This window comes from Mus caroli, unplaced genomic scaffold, assembly GCF_978045245.1.
Source record: "Mus caroli unplaced genomic scaffold, Mus_caroli_1 scaffold_19, whole genome shotgun sequence".
NCBI classification, from domain to species: domain Eukaryota; kingdom Metazoa; phylum Chordata; class Mammalia; order Rodentia; family Muridae; genus Mus; species Mus caroli.
The window spans coordinates 78,882,116-78,905,652 of record NW_028227274.1 but is presented as its reverse complement, the minus strand read 5'-3'; the positions used below and the strand labels follow the sequence as shown (position 1 = coordinate 78,905,652).

Genomic DNA, 23,537 nt, shown 5'->3' with positions numbered 1-23,537 from the left:
GTCCTGGATGAGTGGGCACACTGGTGGGGAGCTGGTGAGTTCCAGAATAGGGATAGTAGAGTAGCTCCAAGTCACCTGTGATAGCCTGGGACCCTGAGCTGTCCCTGCTTGGCTAGGAATTTGGCTCACAGTTCACAGTTTGCACCACTGGCTAATGGCAGAATTGGTTTGGTTTTTAACCAGTTGCAGTGATACCCAGTAAGGAATCACAGCTGGCCCTTCTTAAGAACCCTGCAGTGTCTGTCACTTCTTCCCTTCTGTAGAATATCCTCAACATGATTCTGTCTTTTAAATGTTTAATTTTTAAAATAATGCTTTCTTTTTGAGGCAGGGTTTCTCTGTATAGCCCTGGTTCTCCTGGAACTCACTCTGTAGAATAGGCTGACCTCAAACTCAAATATCTACCTGCCTCTGCCTCCCAAGTGTATGTTACCTCCTGGCAAAGGCACAATTTCAATTTCTCTTTATAGGTTCCCTAATTATTTTCAAATCTCAAAAGAAAAATCTATGTTATGTGATTTTTAATTTATATATTCTAGCAATAATTAGGTACAAAAACAATACCAGTTTTAGTAATATTAAACAAGCAAAGCACTCTAGTGTAACTCTGATAATACATTGAAAAATGCATGCACAAGAACTGTGACACACTTCTGGAAGAATTTTGATTTAGAGACTGAAGTTGGTTGACTATTGACAAGCGGGCTCTAAGATTTTGATGGAACAACGAGGAAACTGGCTTTGCCGGAACCGCTTGTGAAAGAGCAGAGTTGGCCGACTCAGTTTCCTGTTTCAGGACTTGGTCTATAAGAACAGTAAAGACAGAGGATGGAACAGACACAGAGGAGCGGGTAGAAGGGAATCCAGAAAGAAATCCATACACACTGCTGAACTCTGACCAAAACAGAGCTCAGGCGGAAGAGGGCAGATGTCAGCAATGATCTCAGACAGCTGCCTGTACTCATTCTGCAGCCTCCACTCCCTCAGCCCGAGTGTGTACAAGCACTCAAGTGGCCACTGATGTACAGAGACTGTAAACCAGATGGAAGAGATACAGGACAAAATAATTTATAACCTCAACAGAGAGCTTTTAGACACAGACCCAACCATGACCCATAAAGAACAAAATAAAATGGTCTTCATTATAATTTTAAAGTTTTGCTTTATGAATTATGCAGTTTGGAAAATGAACAGATAAAACCATACCATAGACTGGGAGAAAATATTTGCAAGTTACACTCTTGACTAAGGATTTGTATTCATAACACATAAAGAATTCTTAAAAGTCATCAAGAAAAACCAGTTTAAAGAGTAAACAAAAGTTCTAAACTAATAACCACAATTGATGTACAGATGTCAAGGAAGCCTGTGAAAAATGCCCACCATTATTTTCTGTCTATGTTACAAATTTAGACCAATGAGCTAACATTACACAGCACTTAAGAATGGCTACAGTAACTACGCAGAGCTAGTGAGGTCATGAACATTAGAGGAGATCTTGCTGCCGGCCGCCCTTTACTAGACTAGCACGAGTCCTAACTGCATTCTAAAACCTGTGCTCCACAGACAAGTGTAGCTCTCACCCTGCATCTAAGAAGCTTCTCTTAGCAGCAAGTCGAGAGCACTGTAGAACACGCAAACTGTTCAAATGCAAAGATGAGCTGATCCTGGAGAGGCCAGCCTCAGCAGATCTATCTACGGCACTACCCCTGCACCTCAGGCTCAGGGAACATCTCCGAAGAGAATGGAAAGGTTTTAAGAGCAAGAACACAAAGAAGTCTGTTGTGAGATTGTCTTCTTAGAAAAGACAAGGAAGCTACACTCGTGACACCTCGACAGTATGAACAGTGACAGTGATGGGCTCCCACCCCTACAGTAAAACCATAGACAGCTAATGATGGACTGGGGAGAATTGGTCTCTGCCAAGGATGAGCCTTCCAATTGGTTATCCAATACAAAACGTTCAGCTCTGAAGGCATACACACAGAAGCAGTGCCAAGTAGACTCAGCAATCTGTATTTATATATTTATACACAATGCATACACACACATACACACACAGAGAGAGAGAGAGAGAGAGAGAGAGAGAGAGAGAGGCTATCAATTTGAATAGAAGAATGGTAAGGGTTGGAAGGAAGAAAGTGGGAAATGATATAATTAAATTTTAATTTTAAAATAGACTTTAAAAAGAATGAAAAGAAATTCGAGTTTTCAGTGCTCTTAAGTCCCACAGTTGGTGAGGCCATGGACCAGCAGAAGTTTGTGGTAGCTCTGTTAGAGTTGCCAAGAGCTAGAAGCAGCCAGCTGTACTTGGACCAGAAAATGGATAAAGCATCCTGGTGACCACAAGCAGTAGTGATGACACAGATATGCAGTGGGATGTTGTGTGGAAGCAAGAAGAAAAACAGATCATTCATATGATAGGAATCACAGATGAATCCGAACTGTGTTTTGCTAAGCCAAACTCAACACCAAAATTACTTTGATTCTATTCCTCCAGTATCTGAAAAGTACAGAACCAGAGGTCAAGAACAGGTCAGTGGTTGACAAAACTTAAAACTTAAACTATAGGGTGAGGGAATCTCAAGGTGTTTTTTATCTGCCACTGTGTGGCGGGTACCTGACTATGCATGTCAGAACTTCAGACCTGTGCACTGCAGAATGGACACTGGAACGATAGGATCCAGATTAAAACAGATAGATTAGGCCGGGGCCTAGCAAACACAGAAGTGGATGCTCACAGTCAGCTATTGGATGGATCACAGGGCCCCCAATGGAGGAGCTAGAGAAAGTACCCAAGGAGCTAAAGGGATCTGCAACCCTATAGGTGGAACAACATTATGAACTAACCAGTACCCCAGAGCTCTTGACTCTAGCTGCATATGTATCAAAAGATGGCCTAGTCGGCCATCACTGGAAAGAGAGGCCCATTGGACTTGCAAACTTTATATGCCCCAATACAGGGGAATGCCAGGGCCAAAAAGTGGGAGTGGGGGGGTAGGGGAGTGGGGTGGGAGTGTATTGAGGACTTTTTGGATAGTATTGGAAATGTAAATGAGGAAAATACCTAATTAAAAAAAAACAGATAGATTGTCATCAGCTCACACTGGAGATGGTGTGTGATCACCTCTAGTCTGCAGAAAGGCTGGCAAGGACTGTACATTTATTTCTTATGGGGAAATCTTTTGTGTCCTGAGTGTACAGTGAACATGTACAAACGTGTGGCTAGTGAGAGCAGCTTCTTAGTGATGGGACACCAGGAGGTAAGGACTGAGCTGGTAGTCAGGTGTCAGTTTGGGCTCCTGGTTTTGTTGAGGGCATGAAGTGCATATTGCCATGAGTGTGACTTCACAAAGAGACACACCCATCCCAAGTCAGCCCGTGATAATGACCTGAAACCAGTGGCCATGAGCACATCTGGGGCTACAGTGTTCTCCAACCAGAGGAGCTGAGCAATGAAGGAGAAGTCAATTCCAGGTCAGTCACAGAAAATGGAGGCTGACCTGAAGCACCAAGTGATACCAGAATGTAAATAATTGCTGCAGAGCCGTTGATGGTGACATTGACCTAGCATGTGACTCAACCAGAAAGAGCTCCCTCCCTCCCAGGAAAAGCTAAATGTGTAACAGTCTTCCTGGGTCTACACTGATAGGAAAAGGAGGACTTCTCCTTAAGGGAGAATTTCTGTGCCTGAAGGAACACCAGGAACTGCTATGAGTAGCCCAGGGGTACCTAATAAAATAGGTGAAGACAACTACATAGGATATTTCTTTGACTGAAAGTATATTCCCAAGATGTTTGGTTGGTTAGAAACAAGCAGTTTAACAATGGAACCCCAGTAGATACAACCTCAGTGAGCCTGTCTTAGTCCATGTGACTAGTGACAGACATTGGCTACCACATCCTCCTGACCCGAAACTCTTAAGTACAAATGTCCCCTGCTAGTGTCCTCACCATTTCAAGTCAAGGCCAGACGTAATGACAATTCGTATGATCCTAAGAGTCAGGAGGCTTGGATAGGAGGATTGCCATGAGTTTAAGGACAGCCTGTGCTATGCAGTAGGTACTGGCCCAGCCAGCGCTTCACAGCAGGAATCTCAGAAAGAGAAAGAAAGCGAAGGAAGGAAAGGAAAGGACAAGAGAAAACAAGGTCTTGATGTGGCTTTGTTTTACTTGTGAAGAAACTTCCTCCTACACTTGGCTAGTGCTTTTGAGGAGACTTAAGGTTCTTGAAGATAAATCCTGGAATGCTGGCCAAATGGCAGTTGAGACCAGTATATGGAATGTCTTTGATAGCAAGAGGTCCTACTTTTTCCCAGGTTCATAAATGGAAAACTAGTGGCATCCAGCTAGGATGGCTGAGATGGTACCCTGCTCAGTCTTTAGTACCAACTGTTGCTGAGTGTCGGTGAGTGTAGCAGTGCCTGGCCAGGCTGGTGAGTGAGGCAATTATGCTCTGCTATCACAGCACCCTGGGAGCATTGTGTGTGTCAGCCCTGACTCTGGCACAGATGCAGATTGGCTGAGGGCAGTAAGCCACCTATCAGATTTCACAGTCTGGAACAGTGACAAAGGGACCAGCTACTTTCACAGGTATTTCTGTGACTTCAAACAAATTACGATTCACTTTTTGTGAGTTTCTATTCTACTTTCTGTCATTTTATAATTGACTCTACAATATATCTGTACTACACTTGTCATCTCTCCCACCCTGCACCCTGCCTTTCCATTTCAACCTTGGGAATATGAGAGTAAAGAAATCTTTTGTTGTGCCTTTCGTAGGAAACAAAGTAAGGTGGGCTGAAAGAATACTGTAATGAGAGAGGGAGTCCTGGAATTTCTGAGAAGCCAAAAATGTCCTCTGCTGGCACCCAGAGGACAGATCTGCTCATGTATGCACAACAGTATGCACACTTGCACGTAACCACAGCATGGCTCCAGTCCACTTGTGTGTAATAATCACATGTCACTGTGAGCTACACATGCATTCTACACCCAGTGATAGTTTGTGCTTTCATATTAATGATTTTTTTATTCATCTTGAGGTTGATAAAACCTTTTGCAAAATTCTTTATTTTGTTTTTTATTCATCTACATTCAAATGTTCAATTGGAGATACATCAATGGTAACACCCATTGAATATGCTATCATTCTGAGTTTCTGTGTGTCACATTGTACGGCTTATTGAGGTACATGCCATTCTCTGTATTTTATAAAAGAGGAAACTGAGGCATGCAAGAATAAAACGAGGTGTATGCTGGGCAAGGACGTCGCCAGGTGTCTCTCCTGAGCTCTGTGCTCATCACATGACATGAACAGAGACATGAGCAAGTGAACGAGCCTGCCTGTCATTGAAAGGAGCAGACATTCTGTATCAGGAAAAACAGTTTTATAATCAGCTAAATGGATTGCTTCTGTGGCTAATATATTTTTACCACAGAGATCTCTCAACAGGTCCATTTGTAAGCATCTACACCAAGGAACACGAGGCATGCACATGTGTCCTCAGAGTACTTACTGATGGTGCTTACCCCAGATATTATGCAGGGCCTATTCATCTGTAGCCTGCGTAGAGTCAGAACTTATCATCCATGCCCTGATGTTTGCAGCTTTCACAAGACAAGTGGCACAAATGCCCCAATTAATTCGATTCCAGCATCTGAACTGATCATCTCTGTCTCAATGCAGCTGAGGAAAGCTGGCAATCAAGTAAACCTCTTTACTTACACAAAACATTAAAGTTAAATTTCCTTTAGATTCCTGAAGTAAAATTAGTCACATACTTAATTACAGATGAGTTTTATGGCCAAAGAGTAAACATGCTACTGTCTGACAGAGAAATGCTCTTGAAAAGTAGGTGCCAAACCTGCTGCAGTTCTCTGGTTGGTTGGTTGGTTGGTTGGTTGGTTGATTAGTTGGTTTTTTGAGATAGATATCTCTCTGTGTAGCCCTAGCTGTCCTGGAACTCACTCTGTAGACACTACCCCCATATCTCCAACACCCCCACCCACCCTCTGTCCCCCATACCACCCCCAGCTTAAAGAGGTTTTTCTTTGCTTTTTAAAAATCAGTATTAACTTTAATAAATTTCAGTATAGTCGAAGTCTCCTTATGCTCATATAGTAAGGATTTGGGCTCAGTCCACATCTTCAATGATGGACACTTATAACTAAGGAAAACATTTAATAAAGATGTAACTATTGTTTATAGTTAAAGTACAACTTGAATTGTAGTTTGCACATGTACCTGCATGCATATATATGTCCCACATGTGTGCAGGTACCTATAGAGGCCACAGTATGTTTGCATCCCCTAGAACTGGGACTGTAGGTGGCTGTGCACTGCCTTATGTTGGAAGGGCACTAAGTTCCTTCCACTGCTGAGCTGTCTCTTCAGTCCTATAACAACATCTTCCCATTCATCATCGTTCATCGTTAAAAGTCCTCAACCTATGCCAGTTCAGTGGGATCTAGGCGTTGGTGTGCTACTGTTGCCTTGCATACCTGATGTGTCTTCTGGGACCCCACAGCAGTCAGCAGTTCCTTGTGGGCACATATGCCCACATTTGCTGCAAGAAACTCTCCAGGGGAGTGGAGCTGAGGAAAGGGATGCATTAGACATAGAACTGTGGACTCTGGTTCACTAACATCACAGTAGGCCACAAGGGAGGTGGGCAAGTAGGAGCAGAAACTGAGGGAGGGCCCACAGGCTCCCCCATTCTTGACCGATTCGTGCAGAGCTCCGTCAGTGAGAGGCTCACAACCACCCTGCCTTGACACATTTTCCCAGCAATTATCACCTGACAGGGCCCAGCACAGAGAGAAGCAGGGTCGAGCCCCTGGCGATGAGTGCATAAGCAGCATCTCTTGTTTTAGTTCCAATGGTGAAGCAGAGTACATGGAAGTCCATTGCATCTGCCTGCTGGGTTTACTAATGTGGCAGACTTTCCTGAAGTGATTAACAAATAAGAAAATTTTACTCCAGCTGGGACAAGTCATAACTGAAGTACCATCACCATTTTTACTTGGGGGAATGAGGTCCAGAGGAAACTGAGAAATAAATATTTATTTTCAAAACGTAACAAAGTAGAGGAAAAAACATTTTATCACAGTCTTTATGTCCTAGGTCAATTAAGTGTTTTTCTGTAGGCACCAGTTTCTTTGTTACTAAGAATCCTAGGGCACGGCTGTTGGAATTCCACACATGAGATGAAAGGGCATCTGAGACCCTGACCAACCACCAGCATTCAGTACACACCCATGATACCCACCAAGGCAGCTACTGCAGGGGACAGCATCACCTGAGGTGTATACCTGTGTCAGTCAGGTCAGGACAGCGGGTAGGTAGGCCCAGGCTCCACGAGGAGCTGCCCAACCCCTGCTCCTTAGGAACACAGTCGGGCATGCCACCCTGCTCTCCTGACAGACTTCTATTGTTCCCCTAGGGAAGATCCCTTTCCTTCAAGACCTTCCTCATCTGGGTTTTGATCAGTATTTACCAAGGTAAGATGGGCCTGATTTTACCAGACCTGTCCTGTCACACACATCTTCCCATTCACGTACGTTCATCACTAAAAGTCCCCAACAACTTGGGGATTGTCTGTGTTGTCTTAGCAATACTGTTTTGTACTTTCACCTGAAAATTAAATATCAGCAGCTTAAAAATGTCTCTAACAGTAAGTATTGTCCTATGTCTATTTTATAGATTGGTATTCCAACATGTGGATTATGGATTGATATTCTGGGAGGAGCTTTTGGGTTGGTTTGGGGGGGTTGAGTTTTAGAGATGGGGTCTCCTATAGCCCAAGGTGGGTTTGATTTCCTCCTTCCAAGTGCTGGGGTTCCAGGTGTGTGTCCCTGTGCCCAGCTTGTGTGATGCCGATCTCTACCTACTCAGGTGCATTCCCCAGCCCAGACAGGCACTTTTGAACTGCTGTATGTCAGCTAGTCAGAACACTGTGATAAGCACTTCTCACCTTGTGTTGCACAATGGTTTCCTCGGAGTGCTGATGGCGAGGCCTGGAGCCATGTGTAATGGGAAGCTGCTGCCCTCTACTAGGGTTCTAGTGAGGGACAGCTTATCAATCCTAGCATAACTGCCTGGCTGATCAGAGAGCTCATGCAAGACTTACTGTGAACTCAGCCAAAGGGGAAGTTGCTTCCTGTAGATCTTTAAAATCTGTGAGTCCCTGCGAATGCCGTAGTTCAGTGTTTTGATTGGACTGTCCATCCCTGTGAAGACTGTCTGTGCTCTGGCCCCTGCTGCATGTGTTTGAGCCAGCTGTTCCTTGCTCCCTTTTCTAGCTAGGTCACATGATAATGCAGTTCCCAGGCCAGCAAGGAAGCTGCCCTGAGGAAAGCTACTCTCTCCTTCAGGAGGCATTCTCATGTACGGGGCACTGCTGCTCTTCGAGGACGAGTTTGTCCATGTTGTGGCCATCTCCTTCACAGCGCTGATCCTGACCGAGCTGCTCATGGTGGCCCTGACTATCAGGACGTGGCACTGGCTGATGGTTGTGGCAGAGTTCCTCAGCCTGGGCTGCTATGTCGCCTCACTTGCTTTTCTAAATGAGTATTTTGGTAAGTGCTTGGAGCCTCGATTCATTATCTGCAAGTGATCCTTAGCCCTGGGTTGTCATTTCCTCAGCACCTTCTTTAGGACAAATGCCATAACAGAAAGCTTTACCACACAGGCTGTTTTTATGGAAAGATAAAGATTTGGTAGTGGTTTATAAAATGGAGACTTCCGTCACCTTGCTTATGCTTGCTTCACTCGTGTTCCTACAAGAGTTGCACTGTTTGTGTTCATGGTGGAAGACACTGACTGCATCAAGGCCGTGAGCCACATGTGTCCTACTTCCTTCTGCTGTCTGCATTGCATCAGACAGAGCAGCCCAGCCAGGCTCCCGATGGCAGCCTTAGTTAGGCTTCTCACCATGTAAAGAGGATGTCTTCACCAGCACCTCCTTAAGATGGAGTCTAGTGCTTGTTTCTCCCAGTTCATTCCTTATGCTTCCCCAGCCCAGCTCACAGTGACTTGCCAGGAGGCCTTGGGACTACAGTGCTTCCCTGAGCTCAGTTTTCCTAAGAAAAAAGATCCTAAGTGAAATATGCTGGGGTTCCTCAGGCGTCCTCCTCTGAGGCCTACACTCCTCTCCATACTGTTAACGCACTGCACTGCACTGCACTGCTGGGTTCTGGCTCTCTGCTTCCCCAGACAGGTCAGATCAACCTGGTCAGCATGGCTGAAGAGAGCATGGTGTGCTCGTCTGAGTATTGAAGAGTGTGGGGCCTCACTGGGCTCCCAGAGGACAGAAAGTCCCAGCTTCCTGGACTTCAGAGCAGAGAATGTGGCCATGGTCAGTGCACCCGTGGTGTACATTCTTCTAGCTGCCTGAAAGCCCCGCAGTGTCCTTCTTGGTCTAAAAAGAAAGGTCTCAGGCTTCAGAAAGGAGAAACCTTTACATGTTCCTCTTGTGTTCCTCACACCCATGACAGCAGCAACAGTTCTCATCTTGAGCAGTTGTCCATACAAGCTAGTCACATTCCTGTGGACCCTGCATGTCACATGGGGACACTGTGACTTTGGGTGATGAGTGTGAAGTTTGCACACTTGATGAATACAAAGCCACTCCAGGTCCTGGATCAAAGCCACAGTGAGTGAGTTGAGTTGCTACAGGCCATCACTCTTTAGCCCAGGCAGGAGTGATGCAGATGGGAAGTGGAAAGAGTTAGCTGTACATTAAAGGGAGCATGACATATGTGGCATGGAAGGAAGGGCTTCAAATGAGAACCTCACCATTACCCTTGTGTCTCTCACTGTCCACAGTGAGTCAGACACTAGGGCTGGGGAGCAAATGACCATTCTATAGCTCACTGCTGTCATCCAGGCAGGCGGCAGGCATGCGCTCTCTAAGTGGGGCTTACACCTGTCTCAGGACCCGAGGCAGGACTGTCGCCTCTGTCCCCATGCTCTCCTCTGCAGATTGCAGCTGATGCTGTCTTCCCCGCCAGGCCAGACTGCACAGAACAGGTCTCATGCATGGGGGCAGGCATTAGAAGCCCTGAAGCTGGGCTGGTGAGATGGCTCAGTGGGTAAGAGCACCCGACTGCTCTTCCGAAGGTCCGGAGTTCAAATCCCAGCAACCACATGGTGGCTCACAACCATCCATAACGAGATCTGGCGCCCTCTTCTGGAATGTCTGAAGACAGCTAAAGTGTACTTACATATAATAAATAAAATCAAAAAAAAAAAAAAAAAAAAAAAAAAGCCCTGAAGCCGCTCAGGTGAAGCAGAGTTCTAAAGTGGGCACTCTCAGACACTAGCGCAAATCCAGGGGATGTGTCTGGGTGTTTGCGTCCAAGTTACAGTGACAGAGTTGTTAAAGGGTTAAACCCCCAACTACAAGTGCATCCCGTGCTAACATAACATTCTACTGCTTTTTAATGCATTTCTCTAATCAGTAGCTAACTAACCACTTAACATGTCTGAGCCTCTTTTAATCTGTTCTTCATCTGCCTTGTTCATGTTTTCTCTTGGCACAGGTATAGGCAGAGTGTCTTTTGGCGCTTTCTTAGGTAGGTAAAGTTAATATTCCCTTCCAGAGTATAGAAATTTAGCAAAATAGCATTGATAAGCATGCTAACCTATTTCTTTAAAAATTTAAATATAAACCGATCTTCCTCTAACTTGGTACTTGTCATCTCAGTGAAGCCTCATGAGCCTACCCTGAGCCACCTCCCTACACAGTGTGCTCCTGGGTGCTATCTAGCTAGGTGAGGGAAGTCTGGGGTCTAGCCTGCTGTCCTTCCCTAAGACAGCCTGGGCTCCAGTCCCTGATATGAGAGAGTGCCTGTGGAAGCAGGAGCTCTCTCAGCACAGCTGCTCACAGCAGCCTGGGTCTCTGCACTTTGTAAGCTCCTCAGCTTGCATAGGGCTTGGCTTGCACATGAGTGCATCCATGGCCTAGTTAACAGAAAGTGAGCCTGCGTCCTCTGAGCAGCAAGGGAGTGTTCTGTAAACCATACCGCAGGTACTGTCTGCCTGTTGGTCCTGTGCAAGTCCTTCCCAGTGCCGCGTGTGCTCACTGTGAGAGAAGCACACTTTGGACTGCTGAGGTCATGGGCAGACCTGTGTCAGTCACACAGCCATGCTGGAGCCAATGGCTCTGGGGATCCTGAGGGGGCTCAGTCTGGGCTGTGGCTACGATCTTAGGGGCTGGGAGCTCCTGTAGTTGGCTCTCATTCTCTTCTGCCTCCTCCTGACAGATGTTGCCTTCATCACAACCGTGACCTTCTTGTGGAAAGTGTCAGCCATCACTGTGGTCAGCTGCCTCCCACTCTACGTGCTCAAGTACTTGAAGAGAAAGCTGTCCCCTCCCAGCTACTCCAAGCTGTCCTCCTGAGTGGGGCATGAGGCCATGAGGCCAGGTAGAGACTCATGCGCTGGGCAGCATGAGGGACTGGCACTGCTGGTGGGCTGAGGGCTGAGCTCACCCAGCATTGCACTGCGTGAACAGCTACTGAGAGGAAGTGACAGCCTCAGCACAGCTGGGCAGGCTTCCCTCCTGAGCACCAGAAGTGTAATTTCTGTGGTGGTGTACTGCAGAAAGCCATTCCTGATCAGACTGCAGGGGTCGTGCCTGCACATGCCATTGCACCTCAGGAGACAGTGGGTAACTCGTCCTCTTCAGATGCAGTTTTGCTTTTCAGCGGACACCACACAAACAAGCCCAGGTGGCCAAGCGGTGACACTGCTGTCCTAATTCCGTTGCAGCTATGAATGTAAACCATTCCTCAAGGCACTGCTGTTAGCTGATGCATTTTATATCTGTAAAACCATACTCAGAACTGTTTACGTAGAACTCAGCTGTCCTGTGCTGCCACAGCACCAACCACAATGCTTTGCTTCCTGAGTAGGAGTCCTCATCCGTGTGCTTATACCCGGCACTCGTCTGAGCCTGTGATGGCAGAGCCTCTGTCGAAGGCTGCACTGAGGGCTCATGGGAGCTCTTTAGAGGAATTCTGGCCTTAGAGTTAGCCCCAGGAGTTATGCGTGCAGCTCTGCACTGTACAGTGTGTGCCTGTCACACAGTGAACCTCTTGGCCTTGGCTCTTCACGCTCGGGAGCAGGCCGTGGGAGTCTCCTTTGCACTAGTACTTTGTATATGCCTGTGCTCTTCAGCTTGACCTCCCCTCAGACGTGGGCACTGAGACCCTGACATCCTTGGGGAAGGAAGCACAAGCTGTGAGAGGAGCCCTGGGGAGAGCCTTAACAGGCCGTGAGTGTGTGCAGGCCCTCCACCTCGCTCCTCCCTGTGAGCAAATAAAGCTGCTCAGCTGTCCATCCTAGCTGCCTTTGACTTGAGCGCCTTTGTTCTTAGCAACCTGTGAGCATATTCCCCTGACAGACAAAACTGCAACCAGAAAAGCTGTTTCTTCCATTCTCCACACGGTGTCACTGTTTGCTGACAGTTCACAGGCAGGTTTCCTCCCTGCTCTAAGAGGGAGCCCAGACCAGCTTGTCCTACCAGCTTATCTGACCTGACTTCGTGATGCCCTCATGCCCTCATTGATACAGTGTGAATTAAGAAAGTGCCAGAATTGAGGAAAATACGTAATAAAAAAATATTAAAAATTAAAAAAAAAAAGAAAGAAAGTGCCAGAAGGCTATGAGCCAAGGCCACAGGTCAGGGTGTAGACTGAGTGCTGGTCACTCACTCCACCTGTATGCTGGGTAGAAAGGAACACACAGGAAGCTAACAGCATGCTTGTCAAGAGTTACAGAAAGCCTCACAAGACCACGAACCTCTGCGGTTCAGCTGCTTTGATGCAGAGCAGACCTTCCCACAGTGGTGAATACGGAACAGGAGAAGGAGTCAGGCTTTAAGACTTGAGAAGTTGAGATGCACCAGGTCCTAGTTAGAAGCTGTGGGAAGCCAGTGTGGTTTCTCATCCTTGAAGTGAACAGCATCTGCCCCTCAGGATGCCGCTGTTGGGTCACACGAGACAAGGATGGGAGGAAGCCCTGGTCACACGCCTGGCACACAGTGACTCAGGAGGCCTGAAGAAAACTGCTTAATAAAGGATCATTGCCTGACCTAGCTCAGTCCTACAAGGGAGCTTGTCAAGTTTCAGGGGAAACAAGCCACCTTGAGGGGCAGCATTGTGTTCCTGCTGGCTTCTGAGACAACCTTGTTGGGTGTAGTTTTAAATCCTAGAGCTTTCTTGGCTCCAGAGATTCTCATGGACAGGCTTGCCTGCTGGTGCGCACTATGCAGCCCTCACAGGGCTTCTGTGTCTTCTGCAGGCCTCCTTCTCTGCCATAAAGAAAGGGCCTCTGGATTGTTGAAGGGTCCTGGTCTCGGTCTCACCCTTCATCCCCACTGGACACTCCAAAGCAGGAAACCTTCCCAGGTTCCTCCAGTACACATATGACATGGTAGATATGCCTTGCTCATTATACATAAAAACATGTATGCAGGGAAACCGGCAGGACAGATGTTGGGAAAAGAGCCACCTTGAGGTGTGGCATTGTGTTCCTGTGGAGAGGTGGAGCTGAGCCAAGACAGAAAAGATCCATCCATGCCAAGGAGAAAGCAGCATTAGGACAGAGGAACGGATGAGTGGAGGCAGAGTGCAGAACAGTGAGACAGGAAAGTCAGGGAGGCAGGCGTGGTGGGCAAACACAGGGAAGAATGAGGGAGCAGTAGTCAGAAGGCCAGAGGCATGGGTAGGCACCTAGATGGGTGGACAGATGGATGAACGGACTGATGGGTGGGTGGATAGATGGGTGGGTGGATGGGTGGATGGATGGATGGATGGATAGATGATAGATAGATAGATAGATAGATAGATAGATAGATAGATAGATAGATTAGTGAGTGAGTAGGTAGATGGGTGGATCAATGGGTCGATCAGTGGATGGATGGATGATTTGATGAATCAGTGGGTGGGTGGATGGATGGATGCATGGCCAGTCCAGTAGGTGAATAAATGAGTAAGCAGACAGGTAAATAGGTGTGTAGTTAACAGATGGGTGTAGATGGTTAGGTGTGTGAATGCTGGGTGGCTAGGTGGTCAGGTGAGTGAATAGACTTTTCAAGACCTCTTAACATTTCAGCCCAGGAACCACCATGCTTTTTCTTGTAGCACTTGTGAAGCCTGTAGATCCCACAGAGCTCTGATTGTCTAAACACCCACTGGTTCCTTCCTGTGATGCTCAGAGCCCTGCAAAGAGACTGTAGGAGAAAGACCAGGTGCTGCTCCACCTCTGAGGGAAGCCTAGGGACCGTCCTCCTGTGCAGCATTCAAACATGTCTGTATTTCCATCCCTGCAAAGACAGGCCTGGGGTGCTACATATGAAGGTAGCTCCCATATATGTACTAGAAGCCTTATTCAAAAGACAGGTGACCCAGCTGGGCCAAAAGCAAACCAACTACGCCCTGGACAGAGACACAGTGGACCAGAAGCAAAGTGATGGGGCAACTACAGTGTGCCAACAGGAGGTATCATGAAGCCAGGTGTCCATGACACCACCATCATGGGAAACTGCATATACACGCTGTCACTCAGGACAAAGAGAACCCTTGATGGAAATTCTGTTAAGTAGATAAATAACAGAATATTCTGGGCTTGGTAGACCAGTTGTCTTCCTCAGCATTTAGGTTTTTTAGATTTTCCTGTGTATATGCATAAGGTGTGTGTGGTGTGTGTACATGTATATGTAGGTGTTCTCACATATGCGCATGTGGAAACAAGAGGGGGATATTAGGTGGCCCTCTCTGTCACTCCCTGACTTACCCCTTTAAGACCAAATCCCTGAGTCTGGTAGCCAGGTTCCCCAGCGATCCTTTTATCTGTCTCACCAGCACTGAGTTGCAGGTGCAAACAACCACACCTTGATTTTTATGTGAGTGTTAGGGACTTGAACTAAGTTCATGCTTGCAAAGCAAGTGCTAGTGCCCACTAAAGCAGCTCCCCACCTCTGTGATTGGCATCTTTACCACCGTCAGTAGTGGCAGATATGAAAGGATAGATAAAGTGATGCTATCAGCCCATCAAGCATTGTGAAGCTATGCACCCAGCCACTGCAAAAAAAAAAAAAAAAACAAAAAACAAAACACCACAATAGGTGCTGGGTCAATCAGAGCCCAAATAGCCAGAATCAAGTAGACGTAGTTGAGACACACCTATAATTCCAACACTTAGGAGGCTGAGGCAGGATTATTGTAAATTTGGGAATGGTGTGATCTGCATAACAAGGCTTTGTTTCACAAAACAAGAGTCAGATGGTCTACTTCTAAAGTAGGTAAAACAATTTTCAACTTAATGAAAATGTCCAGATTTGACAGACACAGTCACCCCCAAGCTTGCGGAATATGATTTATAGGTTGAAGTTTGTCTGAGGGAGGGGTGAAGTATAAACATCAGTAGACTTCACTTCTGGGAAGCTAGGGGAGAACTCGCAAAGCAAGCGAAAACTGGGAATGATAATGTATCAGCAGAGAGGGTTCACACTGCACACAGTAACCCCAGAAGCCGAGATGTCACCTGAGCCTCCTGCTAGATGCTGAGAAGAGACTAAGTTCCCACCCTGTGGTTCAATCGACTGGACACAGCAGCAGGTGAGGTGGTGAGCAGAATTAGCCAGAAGCATGCCTGGGAAATCCAAAAAGCAGGGAGATTCATGTGGTTCAGAGTTTCTGAGGCATCGGGCGGGGCATGTGTGCGGATCGTAGCTGTACTCTCGGAGTGGACATGAAGCAGAGATGCAGAGGGAGGGGTCAGGGTTCCCATATCCCCTTCAAGGCACACCCCCTGGGGTCTAAACTCCTCCCACTAGACCCCATCTCTGACCAGTACCCACACTTACCCACAGCACCATCTGGAAGCCAGGCCTTCCACTACCTGAGCCTTTGGGGAAACATTTAAGATGCCCCACAGTAACACTCTTGGGGCTTGCAGCGCAAGTAAGGAGCAGAGCATTATCTGGCAGGCGGGCAGGCAACAGTGGCGCGGCAGCCCCTTCCTGCTGCTTACGTGGTAGGCAGATGCAGGGGTCTTCACCACAACTCGTGTTTCAACCTATATTTAAGCTTTGAAGATAATGAAGAATCTATGAGAACTGAGTGTTGAGATGCGTGAACCCCTGCTGAGTGGTCAGGTCAGACATATCAGACACTGAACCCAGCGTGGGAAGTGTGCGCAGGCCTGGGCAGCAGCACTTCAGATGGCTGATGTTTCTAGAAGGAACACTAGTTGGTAAACCCAGTTGACTGTGAGCATATTTGTCTATGGCTACAATTCATGGCCTGTGGACACCTTCTGTGTGGACCAGTACTTATGAACCAGCCCAGATGGGAAGGACTTACCTGAACCAGGGATCAAGAGGCCATAGGTCCTATGTCCTAGGAAATGCCTGCCTGCCAAACTTCAAGCCTCCTGTTGCCAAGGAACAGGACACCCCGGGGTCACAGAGGATGCTGTAGGTCCAGGAGGGCAGGCTGCAGCCTGTCACTCTCACTGCCCTGTGGTCACTTTGGTCAGTCCCACAGCTCTGTAGCATGATATTCTTGGACCCCATGAGGACATTGTCCTTGTGCATCCTCTTGCCCCACCACATTTGGAGTCTAGCACCTGCCACCAGCATTCTTGACTGTCCTAGCAAGCCTCCGTCCCTCATGAGTACAGCATGGTACCACAGATGTGTTTGGAGAGTGCAGTAGCAAAAAGTAAGGGCTGGAGAAACTGAGGCAGGCACAGAAGTTTAGCAGGCAGAACTGAGCTGACCTTGCATGCAGAGTGGTACATGTGTGGACCTGGCCATGCCTCATATGCGGCATCTCAAACTACAGGGCCACACATACAGGTCCCCAAATCATCCTTGCTAGTACATCCAGGCCACCATAGGAAACCTGAAGGGAGCAGGATGGGCTGAAGTCATAGCGATGAACACTGGACCTGCGCCTCCCCTTTGTTCCCAAGTATCCCAGCCAGGGACTCCACAGAGCACCAGTCTCAGCCATAGCCTCCACACCCTTCTCTTCCCTGAGTAAATGCTGCCCAGCTAGGAACATAACTGCACACCATGCAAAGCCACACATCCTCCGCCTGCTCCTTGCAGGTGTCCTCAGGATCTGGCAGGTGCCACATGAGATATGATGTGTTCACCAGTCCACTCCCCTCTGGCCTGGCTTTAGGCATTGGTCAGACACTTGACAGACCAGGCTGTCTGTCTGGAAAGGGGCCTTGAGGGAACGTGTCTAACTCTGGCTTCCACATGACACCAACTTGTGACAGGTCATAAAAAATGCCCTCCACTGGGAAAGATGCCCCCTTGACCCTCACTGCCTGAGGCAGGTGGATGAGCTAGTCCTGAGGTCACAAGAATGGGAGAGTTGGCCCCACCTTTCACTGGCTGCAGCACTGAGAAGAGCAGGGCACCTCACCTTGGTGGCAAAGGTTGGGTGAGCTAGCTGAGGCAGTGCTAGCTCATCCTGGTGGTGTGGGAGCAGAACTGGCAGGCTGAAAAACTTCTAGATCCAAGTCCTAGATCCAAGGCTTTGAGTTGGCCTACCACATCATCTACCCCCTCTATGATCTACTGGAGTGCATAAAAGGGTTGATCTTGCAAGTCCAAAGCTGTAGAATCTCCATGACACAGGGCTACAACAGGATACCCAAGACAAGTCTCTTTGAGAATCCAGTAGAGTGTAGCAGAAGCCAGAGGCCTCCAAACGAATCAAGGGCTCCGTGCAGTGAACGTTTACAAATAAAGATATGTGGACAAAGGGGTATATACTGTGTAGCACACTGTGACACACTACAGCTTCCACGAAAAGAATTTTTTCTAATATTTTTGGTATGGTAGTTACAAGGTGGAAGGTGGATACATGTGAATGGGTAGATGCGTGGAATTGGGGTGCATGGTGTGAAATTCACCAAGAGTCAATGCAAAGTTCTAAAAAGAAATGCACTGCACCACTGTGCCTCCCTCAGTCTGCATTGGCACCTGAGTATAGGTGTAATTCCAGATCATCCCAGCAGGGGGCAATAGAGACCAAGAAACTGTGCTTCCAAGTTGCTCTGGATGCCCAGGCTTAGGGTTTAGTTAGCTACTGGACAAAATGAGCAATCCCTGGATGCCATATCTCCATGAGGTCCAACAAGAAATGTTGGCTTTATTCTAGCCAGCATGTGCTACTGCTCACAGGCACTTGTGTGCAGATAGTATCAGGTTTTGCCGAAGTGGGAAGTTCATTCTCCTCTGCAGTGGAGCCCCAGTGTCCACGTTCCAAGTACCTGCTCCTGTGGGAAAGGTTCCAGGACCACAGTCCAGGGCCAGGGACTGGAAAGGTCACAGGCTGCCACTCATATGACACGTCCTGTATACCTGAGGAGCCAGGGGTCTCTGGGTCTGAGACCTTTCCATCCATTCCACTGATCCCGAACTCTGTACCCAGCTCATTGGCAGCTGGTTTGCTCCCTCCAGGCCCTGGACAACCACCTGTGAGCTGTGGGCTCAGCCTAGATGCCTCTTTCACCTGGGTGCACATACATACAGATATAAGGGGCAGGTTTGCAAGTATGGGGTTCAGCAGCAAATGTTCTGGGGTCTTCGCAAGCCCACCCCCAAAGGGAATGTGCTGGGATACTCCCAAAGGTGCCGTGGGTCAAGCGCTACTTCTCTCTGGAGGAGGAAGAGTGAGGCCTTAAAAACTGAACAGTGCAAGTCAGAAATATGGGGTGTTATGTGGAAATGGGGCTGAAACATTGAGAGGTCCAGGAGTGCCAGCATCCCAGCCAGGATGTCAGCCACACTCACAGAGCCATCCAGCTGTTCCCAGCCTGCAGCCTCCTTCTTGACCTAAAGGACCTGACTCAGTTTCTCCCTAAGAAGAACAGCCCATGTTAAAAGACAAGGGCTATGACCAGGGCAAACGTGTGAAAGGCTGCAAGTCAGAGCAACTCGGGGCTCTTCTGGAGAAGTGGCTGCACGTCTCATTATATCTGTAACCTGGAGGCACTGAGTTACCCTGCCAGGACCTACTGTCCCCAACATTTTTCCCCTTTTGGCCATTTGTTGAGTAAGGTGCTCACACTAGGAACTCTCTGACTCTCTCCATGAGCCCCAGAGATTGCACACACACACACCACCACCACCACCACCACCACCACCACCCTGCCCCAAGCTTGGACAGGGCAAGTAAAATGCAAAGAAGACAGAAACTGTAGGTCCTCCCCTACCTGGCCTGACCCCTCTACCCGCCAGCAGCTCAGGCCCCTACATGTAGGTCAAGTTCTGCACAGGAGATTAACCTGGGTCTCGAGAACGATGTGGACCATTTCCTTTCAATTATGCATCTGACTCCCATGTCCTCAGGGTGCTGTTAATTGTTAGTATTTCTCTCTCTTTCTGTAAAGAATCCTTTGTAGTTCCTTGGGGTTGTGAAGCTAGCATTACCTGCTGTGGGTCTATGGGAGAAAGAGCTGCTGCTGGCTGTCTTAATTTCTGTGACTAATGGTGTGTTCATGTCACTCACGGCAGGGCTTCTCAGGACCAACCCTTCATATTCATATCACACATGTGGAGTTTCCCAGGACAAACACCTTCATATTTATATCATACATGTAGAGGATCCCAGAATGTGCCCCTGCATATCCACACCATATGCAGAGGTTCCTGGGACAAGCCCCTTCATAGCCATAACAGACATAGAGGGGTTCCACAAATGGACTACCACCGCATCATACATGGAACCGCTCTCAGTGTGAGCCCTTTCCTCTGGGTGTGCAGCAGCCGCAGCAGCAAAACATCCACATGCAACCAATACCAGGGTGTCCTCCATGACAAGACAGAGAGGAGGATTGAGGAAACCCAGTGGCTGCTTTCACTGCAGGCAGTAGTTCTGGGGACATGGGGTGGCTTCCAGGGATGGGTAGGGAGCTGCTGGACACTGATCCCGTGGTCATTCTGCCATGAATGACCTTGATCCCAAGGTATATCAGCTCCACAGACTACAGATGCTACGTGAAGAATGTGCCTGGCTGTGGACTATACCTCCCTGCCTCAAGCTGGCTGGGGCCCTCCAGGAGGGACGGATGGGGCATGTCTTAGACTAGAAACTGAAAGTTCACAGTGAGTAGGGAGAGGCCTAGAGCTCCTGAAGTGGGGGCTCTGGCAGCTCTGGGGACCTCCTGGGTGCCACCATCTTCTGGTGCCTCATGCATCCAGACTCCACCCCCCTACCCATCTGTCTTAGTCAGGGTTTCTATTCCTGCACAAACATCATGACCAAGAAGCAAGTAGGGGAGGAAAGGGTTTATTCAGCTTACACTTCCATGCTGCTGTTCATCACCAAAGGAAGTCAGGACTGGAACTCAAACAGGTCAGAGAGCAGGAGCTGATGCAGAGGCCATGGAGGGATGTTCTTTACTGGTTTGCCCCCCCCCCCGGCTTGCTCAGCCTACTCTCTTATAGAACCCAAGACTACCAGCCCAGAGATGGCACCACCCACAAGGGGCCTTTCCCCCTTGATCACTAATTGAGAAAATGCCTTACAGCTGGATCTCATGGAGGCATTTCCTCAACTGAAGCTCCTTTCTCTGTGCTCACTCCAGCTGTGTCAAGTTGACACAAAACCAGCCAGTACACCATCTGAGGTGGGAATCTCTCTTGGGACAGCCTGAGTATCTCCCACCCTCAATATGTGACAAAACAAAAATGGGGAAAGTGGGAACAGGGAGTCAGCAGGCCAGCCTGGATGAGGGGCCTGGGTGTGTCCTACCAGAGCTCTCACAAGGAACCAAAGCACCAGTGTGGAGACCGTTGGTGTGGTAGAGACAAGGGGAAGGGTATTCCAGAGATGGGCTATGATCTATCTTCAGCTGGGAATTGGGAGGCTATGCCAAGGGCAAACTTACAACATTGTAAACCCAGGCACAATGGAACAAGCCACCAGGGGCTGCCAAGGAGCCTGGGATCCAGAAATGGGGACAGAGGTGTCCTGGGACCCGGAAGGCATGACGGATCTCCTGATAACTGCATATTTAAACTGTCAAAAACATGCCTGATACAACAAGACATGTCAAGAACCCCTTTCCAGGGCTGCCTGCTGTCATCCTGTCCCTTGGGCCACTTGAACTCTTAATACATGATAGCGCTGTCGTACTCTCGGGCCAACTTACCCTCTCAGAATACCCTGTCTACCTCTGCCCCCAGGTTCTCCCTGCTCCCCATTCCCCTTCGCCGACCACTCACAGGCTCTCACCCTTGAGGTGCACCAGCCAGGGGAATGCCATCAGCCCTGGGAAAGGAGACTCCTATACATCTCATTTCAAGAGCCTGCACCTCCGATACCCACACACGTTTGAAAAAATGATGTGCATCACAATCATGAGAGATGCAGTGCGCACTACGGGACAGCTTGCCCACCCAATAGCCAAGATCTCTCACGGGCTTCCACTCCCTACCGGATAGCAGGCAAATCAGAGCCCTCGCTGTGACCTGATGCTTATACCTGGCTTCATACCCCAGAACCCCAGAAAGAGACCTGCCGCAACCCCATGTCCTCCTTGATGCTAAGCATTAGAACTGAAACTGTAGAGTAATCCACTGCCTGTTCCCAGGCCACCTCTGAAGGCCAGCGTGAGAGCACAATGACATAAGGGTCAGAACCCTCACTGGGTGCTTAAGAAGATGGGGATAGGCCATTGATTGATGGGGTACAGGGCACTGATAGTCTGCATGGGAGAGGGAAGGGGAGGAGACCAAGTGTGTGACAGGGAGACACAGGAACTGGAAGGTCAGGAGGATCATTTGAGCTCAAGGGTTCAAGGCCAGCCTGGCCAATGCAATTAGATATAGTCTCAGAATGGAAATGAAAGAAAAAGATAAGGAGAGAGAGAAAGGGCACAAGGAAGAGGGAGACAGGGAAAGGAGGGATGGAGGGAGAGAAGATAAAAGGAGGGAGAGAGGGGGATAAAGAGGGAGGGAAGGAGGGAGGGCATGAAAGCATGCAATCAGACATTCTGTTTAGCCTTTGGAGAGGAGGGACTGTCCTGGCGCATGCCACAGTATGGTAAAACTCAAGGGTATTTGCTAAGTTGAGCAAGCCTGACAGGAAGAACAGGTGCTACAGCACCCCGTTTCCTTTACATTTTTTAATTTTATGTATATGAATGTTTGCCTGCATTTATCTGTGTGTTGTGTGGGTGCCTGGTGCCCACAGAGGTCAGAAGAGGGCACTAGATCCCCTGAAACGGAAGTCAAGGGTCTATGTTAGCCACCATGTAGGTGCTAAGAACAGAATCTGGGTGAACTGAACCCCCACACCCAACGTGGCACCATCTGTCCAGCCCCGAGGGTTCCTATGGGAGCCTAGGACTGTCAGATCCTTGGGACCGGCAGTACAGTGCGCGGAATCCAGCAGGGACACAGTGGGAACAGGCTCCATTTCGGAAGACAGAAAAGTTCCAAAGATGCATGCAGGTGGAACAGTCATGCATCATAGAATATGCACACACTTGAAATGGGCAGCACGGGGCTGCAGAGACGACCCAGTGGGGAGGCGATTGCCATACAAACTGAGGAGCTGAGTTCAGGTTCCCCAGAACCCAGAGTTGAGCACAGTGGGACCTCTGTAACACAGCACTCACACAGCAGATGAGTGGTGGACAGGAGAACCCCAAGAAGCTTGAGGGCCAACACCTGAGGTTGTTCTGTGACCTACATGTGCGCACACACACTCGCACACACACATGCACATGTGCACATGCACACACGTGCACACACACATACCATGGCACAGGGATGCTCGCACGCATTCACACACAAAAATATCTTTTAAATAGGTCAAAATAGTCAATTTCGTGTTATTTTAACAGTTTTGGAAAATTGAACCTCCTTTAAAATAGACTGGATGGATGGATGGATGGATGGATGGATGGATAGATGGATGAAGCCTGAGCCCCGGGGAAAGCTCCCAGGCTCAGTGGGGACAGCCTGGGCAAGCTGCGTTGGTAACCTGAAGCCTTGCTGAGGCGAGGCTTATGCTCATTTACACTCTGGCAAGACGCCACTTCCTGTTTCTAAGAAGAAATAAAGGGCCGGGCAGACTTTTTAAAAACTCCCATCTTCTTGGACATCAAACGGCCCCACACAACCTCTTGATGGGTTGAGGGTAAAGGGAGCGGAGACACATGGATTAAATTCCCCTTGCGATTTACTCCAGTTTAAAAATTAATGGAAAAAAGCGCCTGGCAAAACTTGTTTAGAGCTTTATTGAACCAAAACAGTTTAAAAATAGTTTGGGAAGCTGGGCCTGCTCTGGGTGGATGAAACTGTGTCTCGCCAGGGCTGAGGGGCTCCTGGGGCAGCCGAGCCACACGCTCTGCAGTGGGGGAACTACCACCCATGAGAAAATGACGGCAGTCATCTGATATCAGAGAAGGAAGAGAAAAGTGCCGCCTCATTACCTAAGGCTGGGGTCGAAGTGGCTCACTGTGGGGTTACAGCTTAATTAAAATCTTCCAA

The 23,537-nt window shown here is 48.4% G+C and overlaps 1 protein-coding gene across 2 annotated transcripts in view; it reads left to right on the top strand.

The window, feature by feature from the left end:
* The window catches only part of Atp9b (ATPase phospholipid transporting 9B), a 194,711-nt gene extending 182,360 nt beyond the window's left edge, over positions 1-12,351 (top strand). Inside the window, exons 27-30 of one of the 2 annotated variants that reach the window (XM_021150339.3) lie at positions 7,446-7,503; positions 8,377-8,580; positions 10,546-10,578; positions 11,269-12,351. In XM_021150339.3, the coding sequence (XP_021005998.1) occupies positions 7,446-7,503; positions 8,377-8,580; positions 10,546-10,578; positions 11,269-11,405 (432 nt within the window). In that variant the 3' untranslated portion in view covers positions 11,406-12,351. The remainder of the gene's footprint in view (positions 1-7,445; positions 7,504-8,376; positions 8,581-10,545; positions 10,579-11,268) is intronic. The other variant, XM_021150340.2, reaches the window with a different exon arrangement.
* Positions 12,352-23,537: the final 11,186 nt, after the last annotated feature.